Here is a 14,077-nt window from a genome sequence, read left to right as displayed (position 1 = left end):
TGATAGGTTCTTAGTCCTTGTTCTTTATCCTTCTTCTCACGATCTTGGTGTAGGCATGTGGGGTGACGTTTTGAACATTTTTCACATACGCTTCTGGATGCGCAGCTTTTGGAGTTATGGCCACCCTTCAGACAGCCAAAACATAACTTCTCCAATTGTACAAATTTAACTCTTTCTTCAACTGGCTTACTCATAAGCTTGCGACAACTATGGAGAGTGTGGCCTTGTTTCTTGCAAAAGATGCACATGAATTTTATCCTCTCGGAGGAATTAGTGGTAAACGTTTTGGCACCAAAGTTGCGGGTCCGTTGAGTCCTTTCATGATCCGATGACTTCATCGCTTGCAAAGATGTGATAGGGTTGCACACAATTCGGGCTTCTTTGTTGAGAAAGGCTACAAAATATTTTAAATCAGGGAACCTCATGTGTTCATCCTGGAACTTTGTGACTGTTCTGTTCCATCGTGAACTCAACCAATCTGGTAACTTGGATGCGATCCTTTGGTTTTCAATACAGTCATCTAGAGCTTGTAGACCTTGAACGTAGGGCATGGCAGATTCAACGCTGCTCAGAAAATCTACATATTCGCGTAGATCATTACTGTCTTTGGGGTTAATCTTATGCCATAATTGTATCTTGTCTCGATACGACTTGCCAATTACAAATGGATTACCAAATCTTTCATCAAGTATGTCCCAAGCAGCACGATAAGCAGTTTCTGTTCCAACCAGAAAATGACCTTCAATTGCTCTCTTAGCTGGCCCACCAACATACTTACGCGGAAAAAACAGTTTCTCTTGAGTTGGCAGGTTCTTACGATCAATTAGTGTCTGGAAGGACAGCTTCCAGTCATTGTATTTTAGCGGATCTCCTAAATAAACAATAGGTTCAGGAATAGGAATGCGATTAGCTGTAATTGCTTCAGCAAGTGTTCTCACGAGGTCGTTAGAAGATTCATGAGAGGTAGCAAACGTGGCGGATGGTGGGGTTGGAGTTTCTAAAAACCTGTTTCGTTGTGGAGAAGAAACTGAGGTGAACATAGGAGGATGCAGGGAAGAAGCTTGGGTGGGTATAACTGGTTGAGGGAGAAAGACTGGTAAATTTGGTTGAGTAGGATAAACCTCTTGGCTTTGCTGAGAGGGAGGAGGTGGTAAGCTTTCTTCCTCATCACCGTTAATGCTTTCGACATATACTTGTAGCCTTGCTTGTGCCACATTGTGCCTTTTCAATTCCTTCAACTGTTCAACTTCTTTCCTTTTCTCTTCCAACCTCAATTTTCTAGCTGTGCTTTCTGAGATAAATTGAGCTCTTTTTCTTGCCTTCTCCACTTCAATTTCCCTTTCTTCAACTTCTCTCTCTGCCATTAACCTTTGCTCCTCCACCTCAAGATTTCGAATTTCCTCCTCATACTGATGTTGTGTCTTCATTATTTTAATTATTTCTTGCGTGGCTGCTACATCAGCCGCTGCTTGATGTTTTTTCTGTAGTAACTTGTAGAAAGATTGCTTGGACCCCTTAGAACCAGTCCTTGACTTACTGGTAGTTGCAGAGATGACACTGGACACTGTGGTGTCAAACACTGACTCAGCATCAGGCCAGGATAAGATTTCAAAGTCAGAGACTCCATCGAGGTAGCATCGGACCTTTTCGTTGGCAACCCTAGTGATCGCATGACATGTGTCATTTTTTCTTCGGATTTCAGGTTCTGGGCTTGTAATATCTCTGATTTTGTCATAAATATTATCGACATCAGACTGGATGGTATTAATCATGTTCGCAACCTCATTAATCAAATCTGCATCATCATTGTTCTTAATGGATCTTTTCAAACCGTTGACGTGATACTTCCACCTTCCATACATCCTTTCAAAATCCCTTTTTAGATCATTTAATTTGGCATCTAGCAGCTCTTTTCCCTTTTCTGTGAGTTTACGTATGCGTTGGCTTCTCCTGAAATCTGGAATCTGTTGTATGTTAACTGTCTCTGACTGGTGCTGACTGTCTTGAGCAGCTTCTTCAGTATCTTTACTGGGTTCAGCCTGCTGTCGTAGGGCGAGGTGCTCTGCATCGCCACCTTCTGCGGAAGGGCCTTCAAGGCTTACTTGATGAATAGACTGCAGTATTTCCTCCTTAGTAGTTGACATGTTAAAATGTGTTGCGACAAATACCTTAACTACGTGAATTCAGTTGAAATGTGCCCCTTTCAAGTTGCTAGTTGCTTTCAATAAGTGCATAAATATAACTTAAATTGCCTTAGGTAAACCCTTACATAAACATATCAAATTATAAATGCTAGAATTAAATACTTGAAAATCACAATGAATTCTATAAAGGTCAAACAGTGGAAAATGTTAAACATGTCCTTAGAACAATATTAATATAAATGACACACTTGCATGAAGTTATACGAATGATTAAATATTTCACGCGAAAACCTTAAATTGCCTAATTCAGAAATACGGTATTTATGGTTACTTTACTAGTTTGCTAGTTACGGACAACGTAAATATTCACATTTGCCTTTAAGCACAAATAAGATACGGCACAACTGAAACCTTAGCTGCAGTTTACAAGTACTTGCGCTACTTCCAAGACCCAAATTCAAGGTTCTTGCTTTGCCTTCTCTTGTCTGCTTGCTTATTTATTCAAATGTTACCGCTCCAAATGTGGCATTTCCCATGACTTGCGTGCAGCGTCTCTCTCTCTCGGTCGCTCGCCGACTTCTGCACTTCGCGCGTAGCTTCACTGGACTTGCTCTCGGAGCTTTCGCCGAAGCAGAGAAGTGTTCTACTATGCCGCTCTTAGTCACAAAGCGAAGTTCCAAGCGTCTTGCACACTGATGTTTAATTACAGCACACTTAGCACTGACGTAAACACCGTAGAACTAAAGATACAGGACAAATACAAAGAAAATACATATTACATATTTGCTAACAATAACATACATACAACGATAAACTCAAAGTACAACATACCACTTTTGCCTGCTTGTGAGCTAAGAGGGAATGTCTGAAAATCCTTGCTTATGGATATTCTCTTAATTTTTCATGCAGTCTACAACTCCAGCGCCGCTCGCAAAACTTATTCCTCTCCCGCCAGCACACAGGAAATGACGTATAAAATATACGTCCGAAACAGTTAAAATATATGCAAAATATTTAAAGGAAACAACCCTTAATCAAATAAAATCCCCTTGCATTCTGCAATGTAAATAATATTAAATATAAATATAACACATATGAAATTAATCAAAAGCAAATGAATCTATTGAAAATGAAGTAGTAATGCCAGCTAATGGTAATAACAAATTAAACCAGATTACAATTTAAAACAAAGTTTACTTCTGTCAGCACAATTTATATAATTTATGATAAACCTGCAATTTGGTGGAACTTTATCCTCAGAGATTTATGTCTGGGGGGAAAATGATATGCAGCACCCTATTGGGTGCCAGTACTACTGTGCATAACGCCCGAAATTAAGTTGCTTTGTGTTCAGCATATCACTCAGATGTGAATGCAAATCCACAGAGAGTGATGCTTTAAACGGACTGTTGAAACCTGAAGTGATGAACGGTAATAGTTCTCCTTCTCTGATCTCGGTTTCTTGAACGGAAAATCCAGAAATTGCGCTAATTCTGGAGTAAACATATTGGGGTTACCTGCTAGACACGCTTTCTCCCATACTTAAGGAACCAGCTGTGCGGAACAAGCCCTTGGAATATGGTAAACAACTGGAACAGGATGCGTGCGGCTGCTGTCACGTGACAGACCCAGATGTACGTAAAGTGCGTAAATGTGCGGCATGTGGAGTAAAACCGATGGGAAACGTGCCAGCGCTAGACGGCGTCGGCAGCGAGGACGGGGCACAAAGGCGCAAGCGGCTGGAATAGGGGGCATTTACTGCTGAAACTGGCCAAACTGACAGGGCAGAGAAGAGCGTTTTAAGCGGCGACATTTTCCTTGATGGAGCATATATTCCATAAATATCCATATAGCTATAGTATATTTTAATGCTGTTTTATTATAACGTTTGTGTGAAGGATTTCGCTTCAGCCCGCTGGTTGACGCGCATCGTACAGGGATGTGTCCGTAAACCGTAAATAAGCAGAAAATCGCTTGGTTGTTTCCTTCAGAAATTGGACGCTTCTGCTCAGAAAAGGTAATATATCGCTGACTGCGACCCTGTCATCTTCAAGGCTTATACTGGGAAAGTTTTCAATTGACTGAAAAAGATGAAAACTGCTGTAATATCCCTTTATTGTAGATAAGGAATCTGTATATGCGGTACTATTTATTCATATGTGGCCCCTTTATGCTACATATTTTTGTGGTTTGAATTTCCGTCATGAATTTTGACATTTACTGGCAATGACGCGGAAATTCGCACGAAGTTATTATTGAAAGGAACGGCGTGAATACGATGTTGATGTAAAAAGATTTTTACTCTAAGATAGATCGGTCGCAAGAATTGCCGTACCACTTCGATAATGTTAATTACACGAATGTCGAACTCCCTTTTGTGGTGAATATGTTTTTCAGGCACAAAGAATATTAATTGGCAATGGCAAGTCTTACGCTGGTTGGATATAGAAATACACGTACAGTTTGGACGGATTACAGTGTCTTTTAATAGATCTTTTAAAAGCTTTTTTTTTTTTTTTTTTTAGACTTTTATACCTACGCTTATATCGTAAATCTCTTTCATTACTCTGTGGTTTACGTGAATAGTGACTTTCGTAACTGCAGTGGTGTGCAGGTTACACTGCAGAGATATTCATACACACCTCAAACAGTTTTCTTGGAGATTAGTGCCCAAATGGGAGACCACTGTGCCGATGTCCCACTGTGATTAACGGAAATTCATTGGTGCTGTATCAGCAGCGCAGGTAAATGAATATTTTAATTAATTCGATTAATCATTAATTAATTAATTGCTTGATTAGAGTAAGTAGATATGAAATAAACACACTGACGGTATTTGTTGATACCCTAGATTACTGCCTTTGGGCCTGATGAAGTCACGGTATATCCCTTTTTCCCAATTTACTTTTTAAGTAAACATGTTTGCGCAAGCTAGATAACTCCTCCGTGGATTGAGGGGGGGCTGTGTTCCTCAGGGAAATGATCACATCCAAGCTTGATAGTACCGCAAACAAATCACAAAAGAACATCTGAGACTGCAACAGCTAAACAGAAGCATGAACCAGATTAACCAAGATGACATAATCTGTTTTATGTGTGAAGAAGCACATTCTCTTCTTTACATCTGAGAATAATTAAGTGAACAGGGACTTCTGTGGTTAAAAAAAAAAAAAAAGTGTGTCTGTTCTGCAAATGATACGCTGGGATTGACGCCTTTTGCCATGTGCCTGTTCTGTGGGGGTGCAGAGGATGGGATCATGACTGTGCAATTCTGCTGAATGCAATCAAACTTGGGGAGATGTTGGTACAGTTGACTGGGATTAATTATCTCCTCTACATGCTCCCTGGGTGTCATCCACTACCCAATTATCTTCATTCACAGTTTTTGTTACTCCTGTCAAACAAGCTCATCAAGCGATTGCATTCACACAGCTATATGAAGTTACTAATCAATCTGGGTCTAAATGCAACTCAGTAAAGCGAATATCAGTTGGGAAAGAGTACTCTCCTCATCAGTCTGACATGACATATGAGTGACTTCAGACATCGCATTTAAACAAATACCGGTTAACCCATTTAGCAATGCAAATAATTACATGTCCTGGGAAAAAACTATGGCTAGCTGTCTTTCCACATTTTTTACTGTTGAGTACATACTAATCGACGATGTTATGTTCAGGCAAAATGTTCTTGTTGAGCTGTGTGGAATGATTCCTCGGATGCATGCATGCATATACAGAACTGTGCCAAAGTCTTAGGCAGTCAAAGAAAATCGTGTAAACGATCTTCATGTTGGTGTAACACTTACTGTATCGTCAAAGTGTGTCAGCTTAGCTATTTCAAAGCCTGTCCTAAAATCACCCCAGTATTTCCAACCATGCAATACTCCAGTCTGTTTTCTTGACTAAATCACTACCCCACCTTGTTCGGCCAATCAAAACCTCATAGATTTAGCTAATGAGTTAAGTTAATTAATCAATTAACTGAGATGGTGAAGAAATTTAATGAATGCATGGACTGACTAATGTGCCCCTGGGGAGAGGTTTGGGAACCAAAGCAGTGTTCTTCTAACCAGCCCATAAAATATCTGTAGCTTTTTACAGAGAAAAATACATTTATTTTTGTTGTGTTACTGTTAATTTGTAAGATCTAATGTAAAATTCTGTTTTTATTAAGTGAATGTACATTTACTACCCAGTTGTGGGGACCAAGTGTCTCCATAATGTGATAGAACCTGTCAGAACCTGATGATGTTGTGGGGACCATTTTTAAAATAAAAATCTGTGACTGCAATCAAAAAACTAAAAATGCCCAAAGTCTTGTATTTTGTTTGGTTACTTATGGTTAAGGTCAGGGTTAGGTCAGGGAATGGACAGTCCCCACAAAGATATGAGTGCAGGAGTGTGTGTATTTGTGCTTTGTGTATTCACAGTAAAGTATTCCTCACCTTTGTGGCTTTGTAGAATAGAGTAGTTTGAGGTTGTTGGGTTTTCTTTATAGTGTTAGATTGTCTCATTAGATCGAGTCCCAAATGACAACAGGTAGCCTCATTTTGTACTACATGTAGAATGTTCCCTCCAAGTGCATTGACGCGAGTTGGAATGTAAGCAAAATGAGTAATATGTTTTTTTACTGGTTCAGCCAGCAGTGCTTTGAGTTTGCTATTGCTGGTTGCAGAACACAGATGCAGTTTGGTGGTTGTGGTTTATTTTTTTGTTTTGTTTCTATATTGCTTCATGCAGGGAGAGTTGGAGGTTTGTGGAGATGGGCAAACATCCTGAATCAGGTGAAACATCGAACGGGAGTCCATCGCTGCTCCCAGTCAGCACAGCGGAGCCGGTGAAAGAAGGGATGCAGTTGAAGAAGGAGATCTCGCTTCTCAATGGCATCAGCCTAATCGTGGGAAACATGATTGGCTCGGGCATCTTCGTCTCCCCCAAGGGTGTACTCATCTACAGTGCCTCCTTCGGGCTGTCGCTAGTCCTCTGGGCCATCGGAGGAATATTCTCAGTGGTTGGAGCACTTTGCTACGCTGAACTTGGCACCACCATCACCAAGTCGGGTGCCAGCTACGCCTACATCCTGGAGTCCTTTGGCGGCTTCATTGCCTTCATCCGCCTGTGGACGTCTCTCTTGATCATCGAGCCCACCAGCCAGGCTATCATCGCCATCACGTTCGCCAACTACCTCATCCAGCCGCTCTTTCCCAGCTGCGAGCCACCTTACGCCGCCTCACGTCTCATCGCTGCCGCTTGTATCTGTGAGTCTCTCTGGGATCAGGAACCTGGATGCATTTGCAAGTAGCAGTTCACAGCTAATCTAAAAAAGAATTTAAGCTGTTCTCCAAGTCTAATTGCACCATTATTAAATTCATCCAGTGATTTAATATTAACAAAATAACCAATGCAAATTACTAAGAACTTCTCCATTTGTTTTCCTGCAATTTACTGTCCTGGAGGTTAACCTATAATGTGTGCTTTACTACACTCAATTATGTGGTCCACGGACGTTGTAGCATTTATAGTCTGGGTTTTGTTAAGAATTACATACCATAATTGCTTTTTTTTCCAAATCAAAGTGTTTTTGATACGTTTCATTTGGGTGTGAAAATTTGGGAAGTTCTCTGGCGGAAGCAGCGCTCCCGGATCCTCAGTGTGTTCTCCCTCCCAATCTCGTAGGCTTTTTGACGTTCATAAACTCGGCCTACGTGAAGTGGGGCACTCGCGTCCAGGATATCTTCACCTACGCCAAGGTTATAGCCTTGATAGTCATCATCGTCACAGGCATCGTGAAACTCTGTCAAGGTGGGCGACTGATTAATTCTCCCCAGTTGCTTTGAAATGCCCCTCTTTTCTGCCGCTGTTGCAACTCCCACATCCGTTTGCGCTTTTGCTCATGTCTAGCTGTGAGCTGTTACTTATCACGTTATGGGTTTTTTTGTGCTAACGTAATATGTTTTTCTTCTCACATTCTCATATATGTGTCTGTGTTTGGACATAGGACACACCATAAATTTTGAGGATTCCTTTCAAGGCTCGTCCTGGAAACCAGGTGACATCGCCCTGGGCCTCTACTCTGCGCTGTTCTCCTACTCTGGCTGGGACACGCTCAACTTTGTCACAGAGGAGATAAAAAACCCGGAAAGGTTGATATTGTGTTACTCTTTCCAGAATGTAGTATTCAAGCATTGCTGCCTTGCAGATTTCCCATCACCAGTTTTTCAAGTTCTTTGGCAGTGAGCGCGGTCATCCTGAGCTGAGGGCCCAAATTCTTAATTGCCTGTGATTAAATCATTAGGCAACTTCATGGGTAGCATTGATGTGGCTGCTGTTTGCCCTCTGGATGTTCCTCCAGTCGCGACAGAACACAATCTCGTGAAGCGTGATGACTCATAGTGTGGAGAAAAACAACTTGAACATGGTGACATCAGCTGAGCAGAATCGGCAGTTAGGAAATGCCTTTAATTAAGAAAAGATTTCAATGCGGAGGTCATTGAAGCACACAGTTAACAAGTTTAACTTGTTTACAGCACATATCTCTGCAGAAACATAAATCTATGACTCTCATATGACACAGCACTCTTATTGCTCTGGATTTCCAGAATTATAGGGGACTTTTTCCCTAAAGGGATGGACAGAAATGACTGTATTATGGTCAGTCTGTTTGTCACCGGAGCTGTATATTCCTCACATTGTCCTCTAGTTTGGCCTTTTCTTCAGTGAACCGTCACTTAGGGATACCTATTGTGTGACATTGCACCATAGTTAAGTTGGGGGAGAGGTTTTTTGATTAATTTCTTTTGTTTTATTTTTGTTAAACGTGTTTTGTCTGGCCATTTTGCAAAAAAAGGGGCATTTCTTGGTGAAGGACAGTAAGGTTCATATGTGCCCTTCCCAGAGAAATGGAAGACATGCCGAAACCAAAGAAGATCCCTGGCATACCACAGTAATATTACATTTAAAAAGGGACATTTAAGGACAGATTCCAGGAATGGTTTCCAGTTTGATATGAGAGGTTCCTGATCTTAATGGGACTGGATCTGATGTGTCTTTACAGAAATCTGCCTTTATCAATCGCCATCTCCATGCCAGTTGTCACTGTGATCTACATCCTCACCAACGTGGCTTACTATGCCGTCCTGGACATGGGGGCTATTCTTGCGAGTGATGCTGTTGCTGTGGTAGGTGTGAGGTCACATGGATGAGTTCTGCCTTTTATATGAGGGTCGCTCAGTGGGAAAGGGATCTTTGCCTGTGTACAGAAGGTTGTGGGTTCAAATCATGCCGTCACATCAATAACATGGGTCCTTGAGCAAGGTTTTTATTTCTAACTCCTGGTTATCTGGTTTTGCTCTGCATCACTTTGGACAACAGTGTGTGCTAAATACACATTAATTATAATATTTTTATGCATCTGGTATGAACTGAATGGCACACAGGTAACCAAAAGTAGAAAATGTATTCTGTGTATTTACAAGTTAGTATATGAATACTGAGGAGTCAGCAGTGCCTGTGTGTAAATGTAAATACCGCATCTCCGTGCAGACCTTTGCTGACCACACGTTGGGCGTGATGAGCTGGACTATTCCCATAGCTGTGGCTCTGTCCTGCTACGGGGGTCTCAACGCTTCCATCATTGCGGCCTCCAGGTGAGCAAGCATTCCATAAAAACCCAAGTAAAAGTACTCATTCTGGATACTTTGTTATTGCTTTGTCAGCCTGCCTTTGGCTGTCAGGTTTCCTGTCGTCTCATTACCGTCTTATTTTACTCATCCCGGCCCCAGGTGTGTCTGTGAGCTGTGCAGACACGTACTTCCTGTGTTACTTCAGGTGAATGCCACAAACATGTTGTGTCACAGTGTAATTTCCAGTGAGGGAGGCAGGGCTCACCAAACTGTATTCTGTTTTATTCGCTATTCACTTCTTACATTCTTCAGGCTAACCCCGAATCCTTTATTGTTAATGTCCAGAGGCCTTGGTTTGTACGGCAAACATTCATTAATTGCACCTCTGAAATGCTCTCTGCCTGCTAATTTTCATTGTTTTATTTGTTGCCATCTGGAAGCACTTTATAATATCTGCTGTGACCGGGTCTTCCTTCTGAAAACAATAACCTTTTATAATTTTGTGAAGGGGGAGTTGGCCTGTTCTTTTATATGACGTATTTTTGTCACATGGGCTTGGCGTTGGTGCCCTTTGTGTTTGGCCTGGAGTCCATGAAAGCAGGTTTGAGGCTATTAACAGCACTCGAGGCTATTAACAGCACTCAAGGCTATTAACAGTACTCGAGGCTATTAACAGCACTCAAGGCTATTAACAGTACTCGAGGCTATTAACAGTACTCGGGGAATTCCTTGTCAGATCATTATACTTTTGGACTTTATTGTGACAGATCTTAACAGAACTTGGCACGCTGATCCACAGAACAGAAATTGCACTAGCATTGTCTAGGATGAATATTAAGGGACATTTAAGCTAACAAAGTGTGAATTTATAGCCCTCCCCCACACCCCAATGATTTTGACTGGCCCCCTTAAGTTGCATGAAAATGGTTCTCATATCATTTTAAAGCTCTTTAGCAGCTCTATATTTTGCGTGATACTGTGCTACCCCCAAAATGAAAAATTACCATGATATCATGAACATATCATGAACATATCATATCTTATATGTGGCGTCACATGTCTTCATGTCACCAATGGGCCTGAAATAGTACGGCAAGCCCAGGTGTCATGAATCACATCAGAATGGCTGCTGGATAAAGGACCGATTAGTGATATGAAAGCATGTGATGCCGCCTATAGCATTAACACAAAATACAGAGCTGGCATTTCTGTCCACACTTTATTAGCTTAAATCTCCCTTAATTATTCAAGACGCGTGCAATTTCAGTTCCATGGGTGACCAAATCAGCACGCCGACTTTCGTTAAACTCTGTGACGATATGAAATGGAGTTACCCGCTGTGTCCGAAGAGTGCATTACTGTCTTTTGTCCAACTGCCCTCCGTCTCCCCGCTGACAGGCTTTTCTTCGTGGGTTCTCGCGAAGGCCACCTCCCACACGCCCTCTCGATGATTCACGTAGAGAGATACACACCCATCCCTGCTCTCCTCTTCAACGTAAGGCCTGGCTGCTGTCATGCTTTATCTCTGGGGAAACTGGTATATTACATGTAGATTAAATGCATTTCATCAATATAATATGTATTTTGCTGTACATTTTAATTTCTGTGATGAAAACCAATTATCTAGGGAACTTTTCTGACTGTAAAATGACAAACATAACATTTGATACTGAGAGAAACATGACTTTTTCCTGTTACATGGTGGAATTTGCCATTCATTATGAAAATTACCATTCACAATTCTCAAACATTTTCTGTAAGGACTAATGCAGAATACTCAGAGAACAAGTAAAACTGTACACAGATTTGGAGGCAGGAAACAAAATTAAGTAACTACTCAAACAATTAATTAATTTCAATATAAAGGAAAATGTTTCAATATTTGGTTGCCCCCTGCTGGTAAGATTGATGGTCTGCAACCTTCAACCTTGCACCTACAGTGTGCCATGGCGTTGATCTACCTGGCCGTGGAAGACGTCTTCCAATTAATCAACTATTATAGCTTCAGCTACTGGTTCTTCGTGGGTCTGTCCATTGCTGGGCAGATCTACCTGCGCTGGAAAGAACCAGACAGGCCAAGACCTCTCAAGGTGAGAGTAAAATGACAACAAAAGCAGACCAATTTTTATGCCTTGGTTTTTTTGCATTTAATAAACTTTTCATTTGCTCTCTCCTCCCAATCCTTCCCTCCTCTTGTGTGTGTGTGTGGGCATCCCTTATATCTGTGTTACTGTAGTTGTCTCTGTTCTTCCCCATTGTATTCTGCTTCTGTACTGTGTTCTTGGTGGCTGTGCCCCTCTACAGTGACACCATTAACTCTCTCATCGGAATCGCCATCGCCCTCTCTGGGGTGCCCGTTTACGTGCTCGGCATCTATTTACCAGAGTCCAAAAGGCCGCCCGTCATCAAAAAACTGCTCCGTAAGTAGCCCCCTTCCCTGCACACCTGCTCCCAAACCGTTTCTAGCATCATCTACCTTTACTCAAGGTCACTCTCTTGAATCTTTCCTGTATGAAAATTGTGAGACACAGAAGTTCTCTGTAAAAGAGCTATGGCAGAATAGTTAATGTGCGATATTTCTGCTGAGACACTAAATAAAATTCAAGAAACCAGGCAATGTAGCATGTTTTATGTCGGATATTTGGACATAAATATCGAGGTGGGTGTGCCATCCAGATGCCTGCCTGTGATCCCTGACCTCTGTTTCCTCACAGGTTCCCTCACACACTTCACGCAGTTTACCTGCTGCTGTGTGCTCACAGAGATGGACAAGGCGGACTAGACCCGCGCTCTGCCAAGCACACTATACACTCACCTTGGGGATCCAGTAACCTTTGTAGCTTTCAGTTCGTCACACCGGGGGCAGTGCCTGCAAGACTGAGAAATGTCTCCTTGTTATCGTACCACATCGACTCCTCCAAAGGTCTTTTGAACATTTCAGGACTTCATGCCTTAGCACGAGATGGTCAGATCACCATGTTCAGCAGTGGATGGCTTCACACAGCTTCACCTTCAGGGTTTGTTCCAGTGACAGGCAGTGTTGCTGGGTGCCGCTGGTCGGTGCTCGGCTGTGGAGAACCACAAACAGTATGTATGTGTGGCCTAAGGTGCTGGCTAATGCACCAGGGCTCACTGTGTTGTGGATTATTTTGTTCTGCTTCAGTGCTAGACCTGACATTTATGTTATCAAATGTTCCTCGATACTGTAACACCAGTGTATACCTCTTTAAAAATATATTTTTCAGCTTTTACTATCTCAGACTTTTTAATCTCCCTAAGTATGGCTGCACAAAGAATAAAATAATTGAGACTGGCTTTCGCAAGCAAGGGGAAGGAAGCTTTGGGAAGGTAGAGGTTTCTTTTCATTTTTGGGAAGTTTGTGGAAGGACATAGAAGGTGTTCTGGCTCCACCCAAAGCAGCTCTTTGTGTCCGTGCCCATCTGTGCAGGAAGAATCATCAGCCATCGTGGTACAATGCAGTTATATTTTTCTGTATTGTGTTGTTTTTAGCCAAAAAGAAAAATCGTGCAAGTACCACATACTGCTCTCTGGAAGGTCGAGCAAGCTCACTGCATGCAGTGACATGAACAGCACTGCTTAGTGTCAGCCACTGTGAGCAATTAACTTCCTGACCTCTAAAGAGGCTGAACATCCATTCTCCGTTTGCATTTTACGGTGCTGGGCACCTCTGCCAAAAGATGCCTTTTTGTCTTGCCTGACTTTCCTAAAATTATAATGTTTACAATTTTACAGATATATAGTTTAGCGTTTGTAAACACCAGTGGGGATTCTTATTTTTTTTCATCTATTGAACGGTTTTTGTTCCTCTGGAAACGCAGGCAATGGTTTGTAATGCTTGTGTTGGTTACTGGGCAGATGCTCTGGTGTTCAGTGTGACGATTAAAGTCGTGGGGGGGGTCACATCCAGCAATATAGCTTTAATGTTCAAACAGCTGTTTTGCATAATTTATTCTCAAACTCTAAATAAAGTTTTATTTTAAACCTTACATTGTCGTGATTGTCTCTGAATGTGGGCATCTTTGAAGATCGATATGAACGGCTTATGAAGTATGGGAGGCAAATATGGCTGAAGATATTTCCTCGAGATATATAACAAGGCAGATGCTTTCGTCTGGTTGTTAGGGTTAGGATTAGGATTAGCATGGACGAGGCTTATGGTGCTGTGATCATCCATCCATCCATTTTCCAAACTGCTTATCCTATTGGGTCGCGGGGGGTCCGGAGCCTATCCCGGAAGCAATGGGCACAAGGCAGGGAACAACCCAGGATGGGGGGCCAGCCCATCACA

General features: G+C 42.0%; 2 protein-coding genes across 3 annotated transcripts; one reads left to right on the top strand and one right to left on the bottom strand.

Annotated features, from left to right (window-relative positions):
- Positions 1-520: 520 nt before the first annotated feature.
- Positions 521-3,287, bottom strand: LOC125706829 (uncharacterized). The gene is made up of 3 exons (XM_048973668.1): positions 2,976-3,287; positions 939-2,884; positions 521-535 (listed from the first exon to the last, which is right to left on the bottom strand). Exons 2-3 carry the CDS (start codon positions 2,142-2,144, stop codon positions 521-523), a joined length of 1,221 nt encoding a protein of 406 aa, XP_048829625.1. The 5' UTR covers positions 2,145-2,884; positions 2,976-3,287.
- A 541-nt stretch (positions 3,288-3,828) lies between these two features.
- On the top strand, positions 3,829-13,775 carry slc7a6 (solute carrier family 7 member 6). 2 transcript variants are annotated; one of them, XM_048972979.1, is made up of 10 exons: positions 3,829-4,161; positions 6,887-7,404; positions 7,823-7,948; positions 8,145-8,289; positions 9,201-9,324; positions 9,689-9,792; positions 11,167-11,263; positions 11,709-11,858; positions 12,005-12,188; positions 12,483-13,775. In XM_048972979.1, exons 2-10 carry the CDS (start codon positions 6,909-6,911, stop codon positions 12,548-12,550), a joined length of 1,494 nt encoding a protein of 497 aa, XP_048828936.1. In that variant the 5' UTR covers positions 3,829-4,161; positions 6,887-6,908; the 3' UTR covers positions 12,551-13,775. The 2 variants fall into 2 exon arrangements, with proteins under 2 accessions (XP_048828936.1, XP_048828937.1); XM_048972980.1 differs by lacking the exon at positions 3,829-4,161 and adding an exon at positions 4,794-4,888.
- The last annotated feature ends 302 nt before the right edge of the window (positions 13,776-14,077 follow it).

The sequence above is a fragment of the Brienomyrus brachyistius genome, chromosome 13 (genome assembly GCF_023856365.1).
Source record: "Brienomyrus brachyistius isolate T26 chromosome 13, BBRACH_0.4, whole genome shotgun sequence".
In the NCBI taxonomy this organism is placed as follows: Eukaryota; Metazoa; Chordata; class Actinopteri; order Osteoglossiformes; family Mormyridae; genus Brienomyrus; species Brienomyrus brachyistius.
This window is presented reverse-complemented; position numbering and strand designations above follow the sequence as displayed.

Bases quoted from the DNA above. Each gene is read 5' to 3' on its own strand.
- LOC125706829 (XM_048973668.1), bottom strand. From the start codon at position 2,144: ATGTCAACTACTAAGGAGGAAATACTGCAGTCTATTCATCAAGTAAGC.
- slc7a6 (XM_048972979.1), top strand. From the start codon at position 6,909: ATGGGCAAACATCCTGAATCAGGTGAAACATCGAACGGGAGTCCATCG. The intron at 11,859-12,004 runs GTGAGAGTAAAA...GTGTTACTGTAG, and splicing joins ACAGGCCAAGACCTCTCAAG to TTGTCTCTGTTCTTCCCCAT. The intron at 12,189-12,482 runs GTAAGTAGCCCC...GTTTCCTCACAG, and splicing joins CGTCATCAAAAAACTGCTCC to GTTCCCTCACACACTTCACG.